The sequence below is a fragment of the Manis pentadactyla genome, chromosome 14 (genome assembly GCF_030020395.1).
Source record: "Manis pentadactyla isolate mManPen7 chromosome 14, mManPen7.hap1, whole genome shotgun sequence".
NCBI classification, from domain to species: domain Eukaryota; kingdom Metazoa; phylum Chordata; class Mammalia; order Pholidota; family Manidae; genus Manis; species Manis pentadactyla.
In genome coordinates, this window is record NC_080032.1 from 33,656,579 (window position 1) to 33,672,472 (window position 15,894).

A 15,894-nucleotide genomic window follows, 5' to 3' on the forward strand; every position below is an offset into this window, starting at 1 on the left:
CCTAAAGGATTATATACAAAGCAACGGTTCCCTGGCCCCTTAGCTCACATTATCCAGGATGGCTTCAACACTAGTTCTACAACAAGCTTTATAAAGAGAGAGCTGAACATACTTTGTTTCGTGGACATAGATATTTTACACTAATACACTTATATTTAACACGGATTCTGCCACAGAGTCTGAAAGCACGGTTTGAGAAAAATAAACCATACCAACCGAAAGAGCTGTCTTTTCCTATAGGTCTCATTGCATAAGTTACTGTCTTCCAAGAGCCTACTGGAAATGAAAAACATGATTTTTATGATAGAAAACCTAAGCATACTAAATGTGCTATATTAAATGGGTGTGAATTCTATTACAGCACACCTGTCTTGCAAATCAACCCCAAACATCATGCATTCTTTGCATGATATTGCGTTTTGCCATAATAAATTGATGACAACATGGGTTTCCCTACCCTAGGACTAAGGCCCTGGTGCCAGAAAAGGGGAAAGGAAGGAACACAAAAGGAAATGTAGGTAACAGAAGAGGAGAGAAGAATATAAGAAATTGATACAGATATAACAGACATTTCGTATATTATTAGTATATAATGCACATATAATTCATATAATATATTATAAAGGTATTAGATGAGATTTTTTTCTTTGAACAATATTAAGGTTATTCTTTATTTCTTAGGCATAGTAAAATATTGACATTCCATAGGTAAGTATCACAGAAATATATTTATTATTGTAGGGAATCCACTCAGATTTTTGCTTTTGTAAACAAGACTTGTTCATATAAGCAATGCATGCCTATGGGATCAACTATTTTATTGGTGACTATAATCCAATTTGATCATAAGGAACACTGAAAGTGCATTAGAAGTCTTTTTGTACAAAACCCAAGTAGATGAATAAAATTAGGAAGTAAGGTAGGAAAAATTATTGGCTCAACAACTAGAATAATGTTTCCCACCAAACTGAATCATAAACACTCAATCTTTTCGGTAAGGATATAGAATGCTGGAATGCTTCAGAATCATCCCTAAAATGTGAATGCTCTTGGATTTATGATTTTATTGTAACTAGGGAGTATCTGTCTAAATTTATATGGATTCTTGAGTTTGTTTATGAAAGTCTTATGTGGATTTGTTTTCTATGTTCACCCCTTTTTTTAAAAGAAGTTATTCAATTGAGGGACTTAGTTACTCGATTTCTAATGGCTAATATCAATGATGAATGATTTATTTTAACTAATCATCTCTAATGCCAAGCTTAAATTTCCTCTAAGTACTGGAATTTAATCAAACAGCCTCCACTTTAATCAACTTTATGGGGGCACCCATTAAGCTGACACCTGAATAAAATTAACCACCACTTTTTTCAAGGAACACCATATTTCCTTCCAAGTTGCCCATTTTGATGCATTTAAATGTGATTAGTACAGCTAGCATGGAATTCTTTAACTCCCCCTGAAAATCTGCAATTAAATCAGTGGAGACTTCTCATATCTGTGTCAGTTTTGAACTATTTTTAAAAGGTATGTATTAAATTTGAAAAAGTTCTGCACTTATGCTCAAGACTTGGTATAAATTTTATAACCCATTCATTTCATAGTAGCCATCTCCCCCTACTAACCCCCAAGTTTGTAAATTTAGACCAGTCTAGATAAGATTTACAAGTTAGCCTTTTCATGAAGACTAATAGGTTAATTACGAGAAACTCAAAATAATGTTATTCAAATTATTATTCATACAGCCTATATAACTATGGGACATAGGAAGTGGCTAATAATACCAACTATACAAGTACTTTCAGCAGCCTATTCAATAAGCCAATGAAATTGCAAGTTCCTGTGTGGAACATCTGTACTTTTTAGAGGCTGGGGAAGGCAACAGAAATGACACTTTTGGAAGGATGCAAAATTGAAATTTTAATCAAGGAAAATGTTTCAGCTTACATTTGGAAGTAACTATGAGAAGTCTGACCCCAAATTAAGAAGTATTTAGACATGTTAAATAACATATATGTGTGTGCATATAAGTGTGTACACACAGATACATGTATTTACTTATACATATATCCAAGTGCATACTTATATCTATGAATATACAAGACGCACATAACAGACTTTTTTCCTCTAAAGACATGAAAAAACAAATTTAGTTTTACCTGTTTTCCACAAAAAGGCTTTCCTGGGAGCAAACTGACTGGAAAAAAAAAAAAAGAGCATCGTATCAGACGTCCTGGATGTCCTGTGGGATCCCAAATCCTTGCCTGATTTTAAAACTACTTTTCCCCTCCAAGAGGAAAAGAATTAGGAAAAACATATACTATTGTTTAGAAAAAAAAAAGAAATAAAAAAGGAAGAATATAAGTTAGAGTCCGAAGTGTGCACCATTCTCATGCAGCAGACAGTACTTTTCCGTCAGAGCACCTCCAGGTTCAGACAGATTTAGCCCGTTCAGCGTCAGGGTCAGAAGGAGAGATGTTGTGAATGAGACAGCTGGCGACACAAGGGATGGTGGGGTCCTGAGCTAGCGGTTTCCCCTGGGGCCGTGGGGATGGAGCCGCCAGCAAGAGCTGAAGGATGGTTTCTGGGAAAGGCTGGTTTCTGGAAAAGGCAGAGCATGCAGACTTGGCACAAGCGCCTGAGGACCGGAGACCCATAAAGCGACAATCCTGCAATCATTACCTGGCAATGAAAACCTCATGAAATAAACAGATTGACTGCCAGACTCTCAAAATTGAAGAGAAGCGATCAATCAGTCAATCTTAAGGTGGGCGGTGGGGGTGGGGGTGGGGAGGCAGAGACAAGTGAACAAAATGAAGCTAATCAGAAAAACAAATGTCAAGTTTCAGCTAATATTTCTTAGTTTTTCACACAGAAAAACAATGACTTTCTTCTTAGCTTCCGTTCCCCTACCATTCATCTCTCTACCATCTTGTGTTTGATCCACAATATAGGGAAGATAAAAATCCACTATCCTTACGTGCTGGGGAAAGGCTGATCTAATTAAATTTTAACAAAGAGAGAAAAAGAGGGCTAAAGAAAATATGGTGCAATGGCCCTATAATTTAGTGATTGGGCTTAGGAATTAAAGCAAAACCATTTTCAAAGTACTGAGTTTCTAAACCTAAGTATATAAACAGTATTATATCTGCAGATTTTCTAAATGATGAATATGTGACCTGGTAAAGGGATAGAGACTTAACAGGTCCATTTTAAAATAAAATAAAACTCAAGAAATAATAATGACCTTTCAATATTGAATTCTTGAGTGGAAAGACACAGCTAAGGTAGCCGCTGCTCAGAGAGGCAAGCAGGATATTGGATTCTCTATACATTTTGCTGCAGAGGTCATTTTCTCCACTAAACCAAAGGCCTAGATTTGGGCATAATGTCAGTGGACTGAGCAGTTCAGGGAGATCATCTTAGAACCATTTTTGTTTTAACCTTTGTGCATTTAACGTGCATCCTTAACATCCAGTGTGCAAAAACCTTATTAACCAAAAGCAGGAACAACCAATTAAGCAAAAAGGTAAAGAACCTTTTTAAATTTCACATTCATGTTTATAAGGGAAACAAATATAAATTATGTGACACTGACATTATTCCCATGAAGTTCTCTTTATAGTAAGCTAAGTGTCCTGGTTTGAACCAAATCATGGTATGTGAAAGAAAATGAGATTGTTTCAGACATACATCATGAATTCAATACTTTGCTGCTACTGAGCTCTTGTAGCTGGAAAGAGTTCAATTACACGTACAATGTTCTGGCTGAGTATTGGAATTGCTGAAACTCTACTTCTTTGAAGGAGTTGATCAAAGACATACTGACCTCTTCAGACTCATTAATCTAATAGCATTTGGGGGAAAGTTAAGTAACCCAAACTCTATGAATTAAAAAAGAAGGCACCTGCAAGTCAAAGATAACTTCCCAGAAGCCACTCTAGAATGCTTTTCCAATTTTTGTGGAAAGGTCCTAAAAAATCATCTCCTCATCCCTCCACCACATTTTTATAAATAAGACAGAGATTGGCTGTGAGCTGTGATTCAGTTACCTGATGAAAGTAAACTTAAAAAAAAAGTAGTATTCATAACTTGCAAATTTTAATAGCAGAGAAAGATAAAATTACCATGATAATTAAGTGCAGCATTCAAAGCTGTCACTTATATGCATTCTTAGATATAAAGGGCTCACTTTTTAAAATGATTTTGCCTAATGGGTTACAGATTTCTCTCCCACGTCTTACCCTGATCCAGGTGGCATCCCAGGCCCTTAACATCAGTTCTCACTAAAGATGGACCCCAGTACATGCTGGGGAGAGCCCAGGTGAGATCATCTGGAATCCCTATTTATACATAAATATCCTCCAGAGAAAATGTGCCTTTCTTAAATATATTGCCTTATCAAGTTAACCTTCCCTAAGTTAGCAACTGCATAGAATTAATCATAAAATAAAATAAGCTCAAATTCTTGTCAAAGGTGATGAGAATTGTATTTCAATTATTTCTGACTACAGAAAAGCACTTATTTTTTGTTTGAGAACAAAATTGTCGTGTGCTGACTTACATCCTCATTCTCAAAGAACAAATAGATTTGTCTCATCTCAACATACCAAAATTTTCAAACTATATCTGAAAACTTTTTCTAGAAAATCTGCAAATAACCTTCATGTTTTGCACACACACACACACACACACACACACACACACACACCTTAGACACCAAGATACATTTGTAAAATATTCAAGAACACTCCTAATTTTAAAATAAATTTGTTTTTTTTCCTTAAATGTAAACCAGAGAGTATTTATCTATAACTCCCTATTGTAATTTCAAGCAAAAAAAAAAATTGTACTTAATTCTATATCATTACTGCACCTGTTTGAATGACCCCACTACTTAAATAATAATTGGCAAGGAAAGCTGCTTTTATTACCTCAGTTTTTAAATTATGAAGACACTAAAGGTCAGCTAAGAAAAGGATGAGATGTCCAGAATCTAAATTTCCTTATGCTGGATTCTTTGCATCTGTTTTATAATTGATCCATTATGCTTTAATTATTATCTTGTGTACCTGAACAATTTGGAAAGTAGTAATGATTTAGGAATCTGACATTGCATAGTTGAAGTGTCCCTAAAATGTCTAATGTTTATGTAAGTGGTAAGGAAGCTTTGTTACTATATGTATTCAAGAGAGTTCATATTGCTGTTATATCCTTGGTACTCACAGCCTATGTGGTGCCTCCCACATTAACCAGGCTTGGTCTATGTGTCCACCAGAATACAGCAGAAGGGAAGGTATGTCACTTCTAAGATGGTTCTAAAAGGCTGTGGCTTCCATCTTGGGCCCTCTGTCTCTTTAGAATTACTTGTTCTGGGGAAACTGTGCCACATCACAAAGACACTCACCAGCCCTTGGAGAGGCCCATAGACTGGCAACTGAGATCTCTAGCCTAAAGCCAGCAAGGAGTGAGGCCTGCCAATAAGCATCGGGATTTGGAAGCAGATGACCATCCATCAGGCCTTTGGGCACGGCATCTCCAGCTGACAGCTTGGCTGTGACCTCATGAAAGCCAGCGGCCAGAGCCAGCCAGCCGAGCCACTCCCAATTCCTGACCCACAGAGACTGAGAGATAAACAGAACTTTTTGTTTCAAGCTGTCAAATTTGGGGATAACTGACACTGGGGACAGTGGTACAGCTGCCTTGTTTCTCTGGAGCTTTGGGGCCAGGGAAAGATGCTGTACACTTTTTCTGTCCCATGGGAGAGGCCCTCAGCCTTTTAAGAGTCATGACAACTTGTAAGAATATGATAAACAATAGAGATATTGTCCTTAGAAAAGCGTGCCAATGCTTAGGGACACTGTTTTACAGATGTTGGCCGGGAGTCTGCTTACCCTCTGGAGGCTTTCTGAGAGTACGCCCCTCTGGGTACAGGCTGCCAGCTGAGACCCCTGCCCTAGGTCCTGCGGGAAGCAGTGCCTCAGGTGACCTGGGAGGCCCGGGGTGCTGCCCATCAGGGTCTACCTAAAAGCCCACGCCCCTCTGCACCGCTGCAAAGGGAGGAAGTCACCCCGTTTTAAAGAAGGTTGTCTCGTGGTTTCGTGGATTGGAAAGGCTAAGTCAATAGCTTGACATTTAAGGTTTCTCACATTTACATCTGCTTTTACTTCTTAAAAAAAGTAAATTCAGCCTTTGGCCATTGGGGCTGTGAACAGCAACACTTGCATCCAATGTTTAACCTGGGACCCTTGCTGTCAGTGTCCTTGGTAGGGATGTAGGGAAATGGGGCATGTAAAGGAACTCCTGCTGCCCCCCTCTCCTGTGATGACCTCCCCGTGGATGGGAGAATCTGCAGGTGAAGCAGAGCGGCACAGGTGTCCTCTCCTCACAGGGGCACCAGCGACACTGCTTTCTGTCCCTTAGCTCTTAAGTGTCTGACAATGTGGCACAACTTTGAAAAATAAGCACAGTGTCTGAACGCTACCTGAGTGATGAGCATTTGCTTTTGAACAAGGATTTCGAACTTGTTCATAAATTATATGACTTGCCAGAATCAGAGTCAGAGGAGGTGGGCGTGTGTGTGTGTGTGTGAGGGGTGGCGAGGGAGAGAGACAGAGAGAGAGAGAGAGAGAATATAAAAATGAAGTACTTTTTAGAAAAACTTCTCTCCATGAAGGTCATCAGATAGGAGCATGCTACCTCCCATCCCCTGCAGATGTCCTTGTGCTCCCATGCCTAGGACAGGCCCTCTCCTTACTTTGTGCCTGCACCCAGGAGGCACAGTCCACCGTGTGTCCGGCTATGCTTTGCGCCATCACTAACTCCGACCATAATGAAAGTCTAAGTCGCCCACACACATGCAGAATCTTCCACAATTGCACCCGACAGCACCCAGCTACGGCTACCTCCTCCCTCTCTCACACTCTGCTAATTCCAGGGCTGGGGGGGTGTAGTATTACAATTCAATTCCAGCATTCTCTTTTACTACATCCAAGGGCAGAGAAGACCTTGAAGCAACTGTGGAAACCTGCAGGAATGTGAAAGACACGCAGAGCCGGAGGAGTCTGAGCTCCCTCTGCAGCTTTACACTAAGGCAGCCAGAAGCTCCAGCAGCGGGAGGATCAGGGACACTGGTGGGGGCTTGACCCCGGCAAGGATGGTGGTCTTCCTCCACGCTAAGCAGCGAAGCCCAGGGCTCTGGCCTGGCTTTGTAATGACCTCCAGGAGCAAGTCATCAGGAGGTCGGATAGGCCACCTGACTTAGTGAGGCTGGAGGCGTCCGCCCCGGAAAATCCACAAAGCTCGCACCCCCAGTTCTGCAGAGAGAAGAGCCCACCACATTTTTGTAGGCTGCCAAACGATTTCATGGAATGGAAAAGCTATAGCTATAGTTTGCTCTCTTTATTTTCTTGTATATAAATCCAGCTTTTTTTTTCCCCCACTGTTTAATTTCCATTTAATATAATTGTATTTTATTTTGGCCATTGTGGGTAAATGGATAAGAAAAAACCCCAACCACATCTTCTTTCTTGGGATTCAAACAAAACAAATCTTTTTATGATTACTCCCTTGACAGATTGCTCACCTACCTCATTTGATCTGAAATTGGGAGGAGGGGGAAGTATCATTACTTAACTTTGATATAATAAAGTGTCCACACTTGCTAAGAATGCAGACAATTCTGAGTCTGTGAACGTGATTAACAGAATCGTCATTCTTTTTTCATGACTTTGCACAGTCAACACTGTTGCATTTTTGGCTAATGTGGATGTGAAAACATTTCTTCAAATCTGGTAACTTCTCAGATTAGACCTCTACCACCCCACAGGTCATGTGCTAGGAACACACAGAAACCCTTGGCTACCTTTCCATTACTTCCCTGAACCAGGTCCTCTTCCAGAGACACCTCCAGTTCTCTGTGCTTCCATTAGCTCCCTGGCTCCAGCTTTCTCAGTCCTGCCAGCTCCCCGCCTGGGGATGAGGCTGCCTGACTGCTGATGGGAGGACCACACTAAAGAGGCAATTAAAACAACTACTCACATCGTGTGCAAATATTCTCTCCCTCACTCTCTGATACTCCTCTTCTCTCTCTTCAATTGATTTACTTCGTCTGTCATCTCTAAATGGATGCATTCTGTTTTGCTGAACAGAGAAAAGAAATCAGGAGGGTTATCCAAGTTGAGCTGTTAGAAATCTGCTGTTAAGCAACTGTCAGCTGAGAATTATAAATGTTCACTTAACCAAATGGAGCATGGAGAGTCTCTCTCCCTCTGTCCCTAAGGAGGCTGGGGTGAGATGTATGTCTACTGTATGTGCAGGAGAGGCTCGCTGCTCCTGGTTGCCCTTTCCCCCCTGTATGCAAGTAGAGCAGTGTTTCCAGAAGGAAAGCACCCAGATGTGCCCCAGGTGTTCAAATAGGTCAGCTATGTGGTGGGTCACCAGTGAGGACTCTATCTCCTTTGCCCAACTGTGATTTTTGACTCCTCAGAAGGAGGTAGAATGCCAGTGAAAAACAGGAAGTGGTTAGTTCAAAGCGACTAAGGGAAGAAATGGGTTTGAAAATTTGGGTACTGGAGAAACACAGCATAGTGGTAAAGAAAGCAATGGGCAGAGAGGAACATGTGGACACGATTTCTCTGTATCCCAATTTGTGCTTCTTACTCACTCAGTGGCTGATCCTGGGATCTGCATCTGGCAGAGAAAGTAGACACCAAATTTGAAAAGGCTGTTTGTTGCTTTGGATCAGTATCAAGAAACCTCATAACTCAAGAACCCATCATGAGGACTGGCCTCCTTTAGCCTTTGGTCAGAACCATGCCCTGCAGCTCAGCTACCGCCCATCTTATCCCTGCTGCTCCTCACAAAGTGCTCTGCACCCAGGGTGCTCATTCATCCATTCAGCAAACACCCACTCAGTACATGACACTGCCACATGTTCCAGAGTCAACGGGGCCATGGGGTAGCTTGGTGGTGGTGGGAGGAAACCAGATACAAGTGAGGAAAAGGTTTAAAAAAAAACGCATCAGAGATGCACATCCTGGCTTAGAATGACTCACTGAGGGTGATTAAAAAGTAACTTGAGTGAGACGCATATTGTCTTACCTTTAAGAATTCTAGACCGAAGTTATTTTCCAAAAATCTATTTTGTTGTCAGAGACACCAAGAGTAACTGTAATAGCACTTACATAACTTTCGGTTGTTCTTATTATCATTTAAAATGAGTTTTCTTTTGCCATTTACTTAGTTTTCTTCCTCATCACCCTGGATCCCACCCCCATGAGTAGAAGAGATTTAGTAAAGACTCTGCCCTTGTTCAAGCACCATGAATGAGGCTTCTCTAGAACAACATAATGTTTTGTCACAATCAAAATACGCACAAGGAGAAAGTTCTGCTACATTTCATGCAGGAAAAAAAAAGCAGATGATTTACGTAGACAATGAAACATGGGCAGGAGAAGGGGTGGGAGACTGAGATGTGAACTCGATTCTTTTCTGCGAAGACGTATTTTAGGAGAGTTGCAAAATCCACCTGTCCTCACCATAACAAGGTTTGTTCTTTACAGCTACACCCGTTGATCATCTGTCCGCATTGATAATCCAGCTCAATTTGTGCGCAACTGAAGGACAAAGCTGTGGGGAGTGAACGACTGCCAGAGTTACACAGACATCCGGAAAGGCGACTGACACAGCGTTTCCCGGCAGCTCAGAGCCTGCGGCACCCCAACCCTGCAGCCATGCAGCAGGAGCTGTGCGAAGCCCCACCATGCAGCCCCACACAGAGCATCGCCGAAGCAGTCAGGACAGGTTTGCTCTGCTACCCACTGAACGCCAAGGAGGGCCGAGGGGGCAGGGAGCTGGAGAGGGGACAGTAGTATCAGAAGCAGGACCACGTGGAGGGAGGGAGAAGGGGACAACGGAAGATCGACAGAAACATCAGTCAGCCCACCTTCAAAAACAACAACGTCAGCCACTCTCAAACTTGAGAACCAACCTGATTGTCTTCTTTATCAATACTAGAGTTATCTCGCTTCAAGATAAACCGCTTCTGGGATTCTTCACCTTTTTCATCTTTTAAATGTTCACAAAACCTTTGCTCTGGTCTGCCAGCAAAGTAAAACATATCAATAAAAAAGCTTTTCCCCTGTTTTAAGTCATTTCTTAGCGTTGTTCTTGCCCCCCACAGTGGCATTCAACTTCAAAAAAAAAAAAAAAAAAGTTTACATGTGGTCCAGATTCTAGAATCTCTGGCAATACACAGGTAGGTAGTAGTATGTCACTGCCCCGTGCAGTTAGAATACCTTTTGTTTTGAATTCAGAGTCCTGTTTGCTGCACGCTTCTCTCCATGGCTGATGTTAAAAGATATTTTAAAGGTCTGAACATGTATAGTGCATAGCTGTTTTGTTTACTTATTTTGACCTCCATTACTCCTGAATTCCATCAACTTGCTCCCGGACCACTGCCGATTTTATGAATCAAACACCCATGTTCAGAACGTGGGACTACCACATTAATTCACGAATGTCTGGAGACTAGGATGCCTGCCACCACATCCTCCCTTTCAAGAACCTTCAGAATCATCTATAAATTATTTTCATCTTTCTCCAATGACAAACACTCTGGAATCTGGCTCCAGTAGACTCTGACATCCTTGACCGTGTCTTGTAAATCAGTTCAGTAATTGGGGAAACTAGAGATATTTAGTTTAAACAACTTAATGGCTGATTAGCATGGGGAAATGCTCCAAGCAGTTACACACCATTGATTAGTCAATCGATTTTTTTAGGTCCTCTTAATCATTTTGTGTTACTACAGGAAAGGGCTCCACTTCCTTGTTAATTTCCCACGGTCGTGGCTGCATACTGCGGAACTCAGTGTGTGGCTTGGGCTGGGTTCATCCCTGGAGGAAGGGCTAAAATGTTTGTCCAGGGTTTAGAGGCAGTTGTAATTGATGACTCTCATTAAAGTGTCGCTGTCATGTCTGATGTATTACTTCTGAAGCCTAGGGGGTTTTCTGTCCCTACTGGGTTCATTACACATTCAATGGCTGGGAAGCCACTTCACAGCATCTTGTTGTTTAATATGGGTGACCAGTAATTAAGGGAATCTCATCGTTCATTTCCTTATAGCTCCCAAATAAGCAAATAGCACTTTGGAAACAAAGGAGTAGTTTAAGTATGTCATTCAAATCTTGATGAGATGCATCCTTTCCTTAAATACATGTACATAAATTGTCATGATACTGATAAGCACAGAAACAGAAAAACTGGGAATAATACCTATTATAACTTGTAGAACTATGTCTAATTTTTGCAAAGTGATGTTCCTACCTTATTCAATCCTTACAACAAAACTTTGAAGTAGGAGGGACAAATTTTTTTGCCCCTCTTTCAGATAAGGAAACTGCCCCTTGAGAACCTTTCGACTTGAAGTTTCTCCATGTGCCACCAAGCCACAGACATCAACTGTCCCCACCTTTGCAGAGACGTGAGTCAGTCTATCTACGTGTGCAGAACACAGTGGGCTAGAATCCCCCAAACCTCCTAGGAAAGTACCCGAAACCTGTGTCACAGCCTCCTAAAGAGCAGCGTAAACATTTTCCACAAAATGAAAACGTAATAAAACACAACAACCTGGAAGGGCAAATGTGACATTTTAAAATCGGGACACCAAGGGAACAAAATGAAGATGCATTTTACAATGAAAAGGCCACTGAAAGTAAGGAAATCAGATGCATTTCGGAGAAGCAAGGTCACAGTTCACTTTAATCACTTACACCACAAAGGCTTATAATGTTGGCAGGAGTAGATGTACATCGCTCTAAATAACAATTCTGAGGGAATTTGTTTAAGCATCCCGACATTTTCAACCAATACTTGGATGTTATATTGTTTTGGCATAGCAAATGAAATTAAGACATTCATTTAAATACAAATATTGATTGTGTCAATGTTAATTGTCTCTCCAGTATCCCCAAGCTCGGCAGTCTGATAAACCCTAGTAAAAGAAATTATTTGCTTGCTGCTAAATTTACAGACAGACTTCTCATATGTGTTTCTAATAGTTTGTAACTACTCATTCAAAAATAAAATGGTCTGAGAATGTGAACTTTCTGAGTTGCAAATATAAAGTGAATTTGCTTTGGGCGAAATTTTTCTTTAAGGAAACCCTTTAGAACGAGCTTTCAGCATATTAGCCAGAGCTAGAATGTAAGTTCCATGTTGGTGGGCACCTTGCTTTTTAAATACTTAATCCTTAGTGCCTAGAATCGTGCCTGCCATGTGGGAGGCATTTGGTTGAATGAATAAATGAGTCAACATAAGAATGAATGAAAATTTAGGACAGCTGTATATATAGATCACCGTAATTCCAGGGCAGATCAAAGGGTCACTGAGTAAGTATGCAGTCCCAAGTTTTTTAACTTACAAAACAGAGCAGGAGAGAGTTTGTCCAGTAAAAGCATACATTCCAATTTAGACCTTAGGAAGATCTTCCTTAAAAATAAAATTTATGTTTCAGTTTAAGTAGACTGAAAATAATCCTGTTAGTAAAGAAAAATGTTTAAACTTTGAGGGTATCTTGGGAGGAGAGGTAGGTCTTAGCTTTTCAAGTTTCAGAACTTCTTACTTTAAAGTATTATTATGAAATGATTTCACTTATATATGGACTCTAAAAACAAAACAGCAACAGACTCATAGATACTGAGAAGGGACTGGTGGTTACCATGAGGAGGGGTTGCGGTGGGTGGGTGAAAAAGGTAAAGGAGATAAACAGGCACAAAACCTCAATCATAACATAAATTAGTCACGGAGATGAAAGTATAGCATAGAGAATATAGTCAACAGTTCTGTAACATCTTTCTATGTTGACAGATAGTAACTGCAATAGTTGGGGTGAGCATCTAATAATGTAGATGACTGTTGAATCACTATGTTTTAGGCTTGCAACCAATCTAATATTGTATATCAACTATCCTTGAATAAAAAAATGCGGTGTTATTGTAGCTATAAGAAAGCTATTCAAACAGAATTTTTGGAATTTCATTTGCATTTCTTCATAGTGCCAGGTTGTTTTTCATAGTAGGACACATTTAGGAAAAATGCATCCATCACATAAGCAAAGAGTGGTCAAAGATCAATACTGTGGATATTATTTACAGCAAAGAATATTACATATCTGATAGACATTATGCAAAGTGTATTCTCTACTGCTTTTCAAACATCTTGTTTAAATTTTTTCAGACATTAGAAACTAATAATCTAAATCATTAATCTCATCTTGGTTTTCCAAAAATATTTTGAGTGATTATTAAGTAACCATTTGAAGTTTGTGTAAAAAGAAAAAAATAAGCCTAATAAGATTTTTCTAGGTTGGTTTTATAGAGAATTATGTCTGACTCCAGAATTAAGAAGCACTGTATAGTTTAAACTCATGCAACTAAAGTATACACCTGAAATACTGCATGCGATTGAACTAAAAAGTATCAGTAATGCACCACCATATCGTAGCTTTTAAAAATCCTTTTTTTAACTAATTTAGCATCATAGCAATATTATTTCTTGGCCATAAAATGAGTTGAGCAAAAGTAACATATTATAGACCTTTATTTAAAATGGGAATGAATTTCTTATAGTGTATCAGTATGAGGATGTAACTATAAGAAAAACTCAAAGCTGCAAATCGTCTGGTATTTATTAAATTAATGATAACTAGAGTTCACTACATATCTCATGGGCAGGCAGCAGACATGCTTTAATTTTTTCTCCTGGTGGATTTAGTAGATTTATTTAGTAACTTTTTTTTATATCATCATCAAAAGCAGAGAAAATGAATTTATTGTTTTTTCTTGATGAAAAACCAGTTTTCTCTTCTTAAAGTGAGAAAATGTTTTCCCACCATTTGTAGCAGGCATCTACTGTGAAACTCATTGTTCTGAATGATGAACAGTAGTGATGTTTTCGATCAGTGTCCTGGCATCCCTCGCCAAACCCTCAAAAAGGTAGAATTAAGTCTCATTGTTCCCCTTTAGCCATAGTACAGGACTTGAGAGGCAGTGTGGCTGAGTGGAATACTGTCTAAGACAAATTCTGCCTTCTGGTCAATCTTGGAAGATTTTTTTTTTTTTTTGTCTCTTGAGGCTTAAAATGGATAAGCACTCATTATTATGTTGAAAATCTTTTTGATCCAGAAGTATTTTCATTGCCAGCTTCTTGAGACCAAATTTATTACTTTTCTTCCAAATTGTTAAGCTTATTCTCTCCCTGTCCTCCTTCCCCACATGTACAAACATGGAGAACTTAGTTGTGCCATGTATGGAGGGCACAAAGGAAAGTCTTAGCATTTCATATTGAATGACTGAAAGGTGGTCATCATCACATGCATGAGTATCTTAAGAAGGGAAGGCTGCTGTGCACAACAGGATAAAACATTTTGATGGTGGAAGACATCTAGCAAACATATTTTAATCATCAAATGCATCAGAGGAGTCTAAGTGGTAACATTTCCTAATACTTAAAAAATTTTCAATTAAAATAGTTACAGCTGATATTTTTATTTAAAAAATTAAGTCCTGTGTTTTCTTCTTTAAGATTTTAACAACCCCCTCTCTGATTTTTGTCATAGCATTTCATTTGGTCATTTATACCATTTCTATTCTTTTATGAATGAGACCATGCCTTACAAATCCAACACCAGCAGTGCTAAGCATCAGCTTCCTTTATTAGCATATTTCAAACTATGTTCCCAATTTTCTGCCTTTGAAAAATACATTTTATTCTTCTCTGTTTTGTTTGTGTGCTGTATGCATAAACAGAGACATGGCAAACACCTTGACCTTCCTTCCACATACGACAATTCATGAGTAACAGCAAAACTAAGCAGACAGACTTTTTCCTTAAAGACAACAAGGGTCTTTCAGATGTCTCTTAAATTGGTACCACCACTCTTGCAAACTGGATTTGTGCATTAAGAGCCTTAAAAGTGTCAATCTACTTTGGCAAAGTAATTCCATTTCTAAGAATGAATCCAAAGAAAATAGTAAAAAATGCATTTGTTGTTCAAGACAACAAAACAGTGGAAATCCATGGCAGACTGGTTAAATAACTTCATGTATCTCCATATGTAATGTGCAACTTTATAAACTGATAGGCAATACTACTGACTAACATAGAAAAACCATGTATAAAAGAATAGATATACTACAGTCATATTAATGTTGAAACTGTAATATATAATAATGTTAGCAGCTGTTGTCTCTGGATGGTGGGATAAAATGTCACATTTTACTTCTAACCTTTACATGTATTTGTGATTCTTATAATAAACATGCAGTGTTTTATAATAACAAAATAATAAAAGCTACTTGTTTAGAAAGATCGGAAACTACTTCAACAACTTAACAGTACTTTGTATTTAATCACTGGTGTATGGGCAATTAAAATATCCTTGCATTTGAATACTTTCTAAATTTTCTTTCATGGCATGTATTATTTTATAGTCAGCTAAAATGTACACTTAGTTGTTTTATCTCATCAAAAATAAATTACCCTCTTTATTTCTATGTTCTTCTTGGTCTGTCTGCACGGAAACATGCATTTACTAATGATGGCATGTGTAGTGATACTAAGTGACCGTGTCCAGTTGCAGGGCTTTTTTCTCTCTTAAGGGGAAATCCAGACAATGAGAAGGATAGGACAAAAAGGAAAAAATCTGAAATTTGAAATAGAGAAAGAAATTAGGTGCACTAAAGACCCAGAATATTAAATTCTGTTTGTGAAGTTGGTTATTTCTGAACTGTATTGAAACAGTATTACAACAATACCAATCATACATCAGATGGATCTACTCAGTTTAAAAAAACACACATGTTTCTGCAAAGTTACCTGTAAATTGAGAAT

At 39.1% G+C, this 15,894-nt stretch overlaps 1 protein-coding gene across 26 annotated transcripts in view; it reads right to left on the minus strand.

Annotated features, from left to right (window-relative positions):
* ARPP21 (cAMP regulated phosphoprotein 21) overlaps positions 1-15,894 on the minus strand; it is a 146,460-nt gene that overhangs the window by 69,689 nt on the left and 60,877 nt on the right. For 10 of the 26 annotated variants that reach the window (XR_008993882.1, XM_036921545.2, XM_036921550.2 and 7 more), the window contains exons 10-13: positions 9,992-10,100; positions 8,041-8,142; positions 2,160-2,197; positions 217-276 (exon numbers count right to left, since the gene is read on the minus strand). The exons of 2 other annotated variants lie outside the window; for them this stretch is intronic. Coding sequence is in view for 21 of the 24 variants with exons in the window: in XM_036921545.2 (XP_036777440.2) it covers positions 217-276; positions 2,160-2,197; positions 8,041-8,142; positions 9,992-10,100 (309 nt within the window). In the remaining 3 variants the exon portion in view is untranslated. Of the gene's footprint in view, positions 1-216; positions 277-2,159; positions 2,321-8,040; positions 8,143-8,665; positions 8,692-9,539; positions 9,631-9,991; positions 10,101-15,894 lie in introns of those variants that run through there. 14 more of the 26 variants (XM_036921552.2, XM_036921551.2, XM_036921558.2 and 11 more) reach the window with 9 other exon arrangements.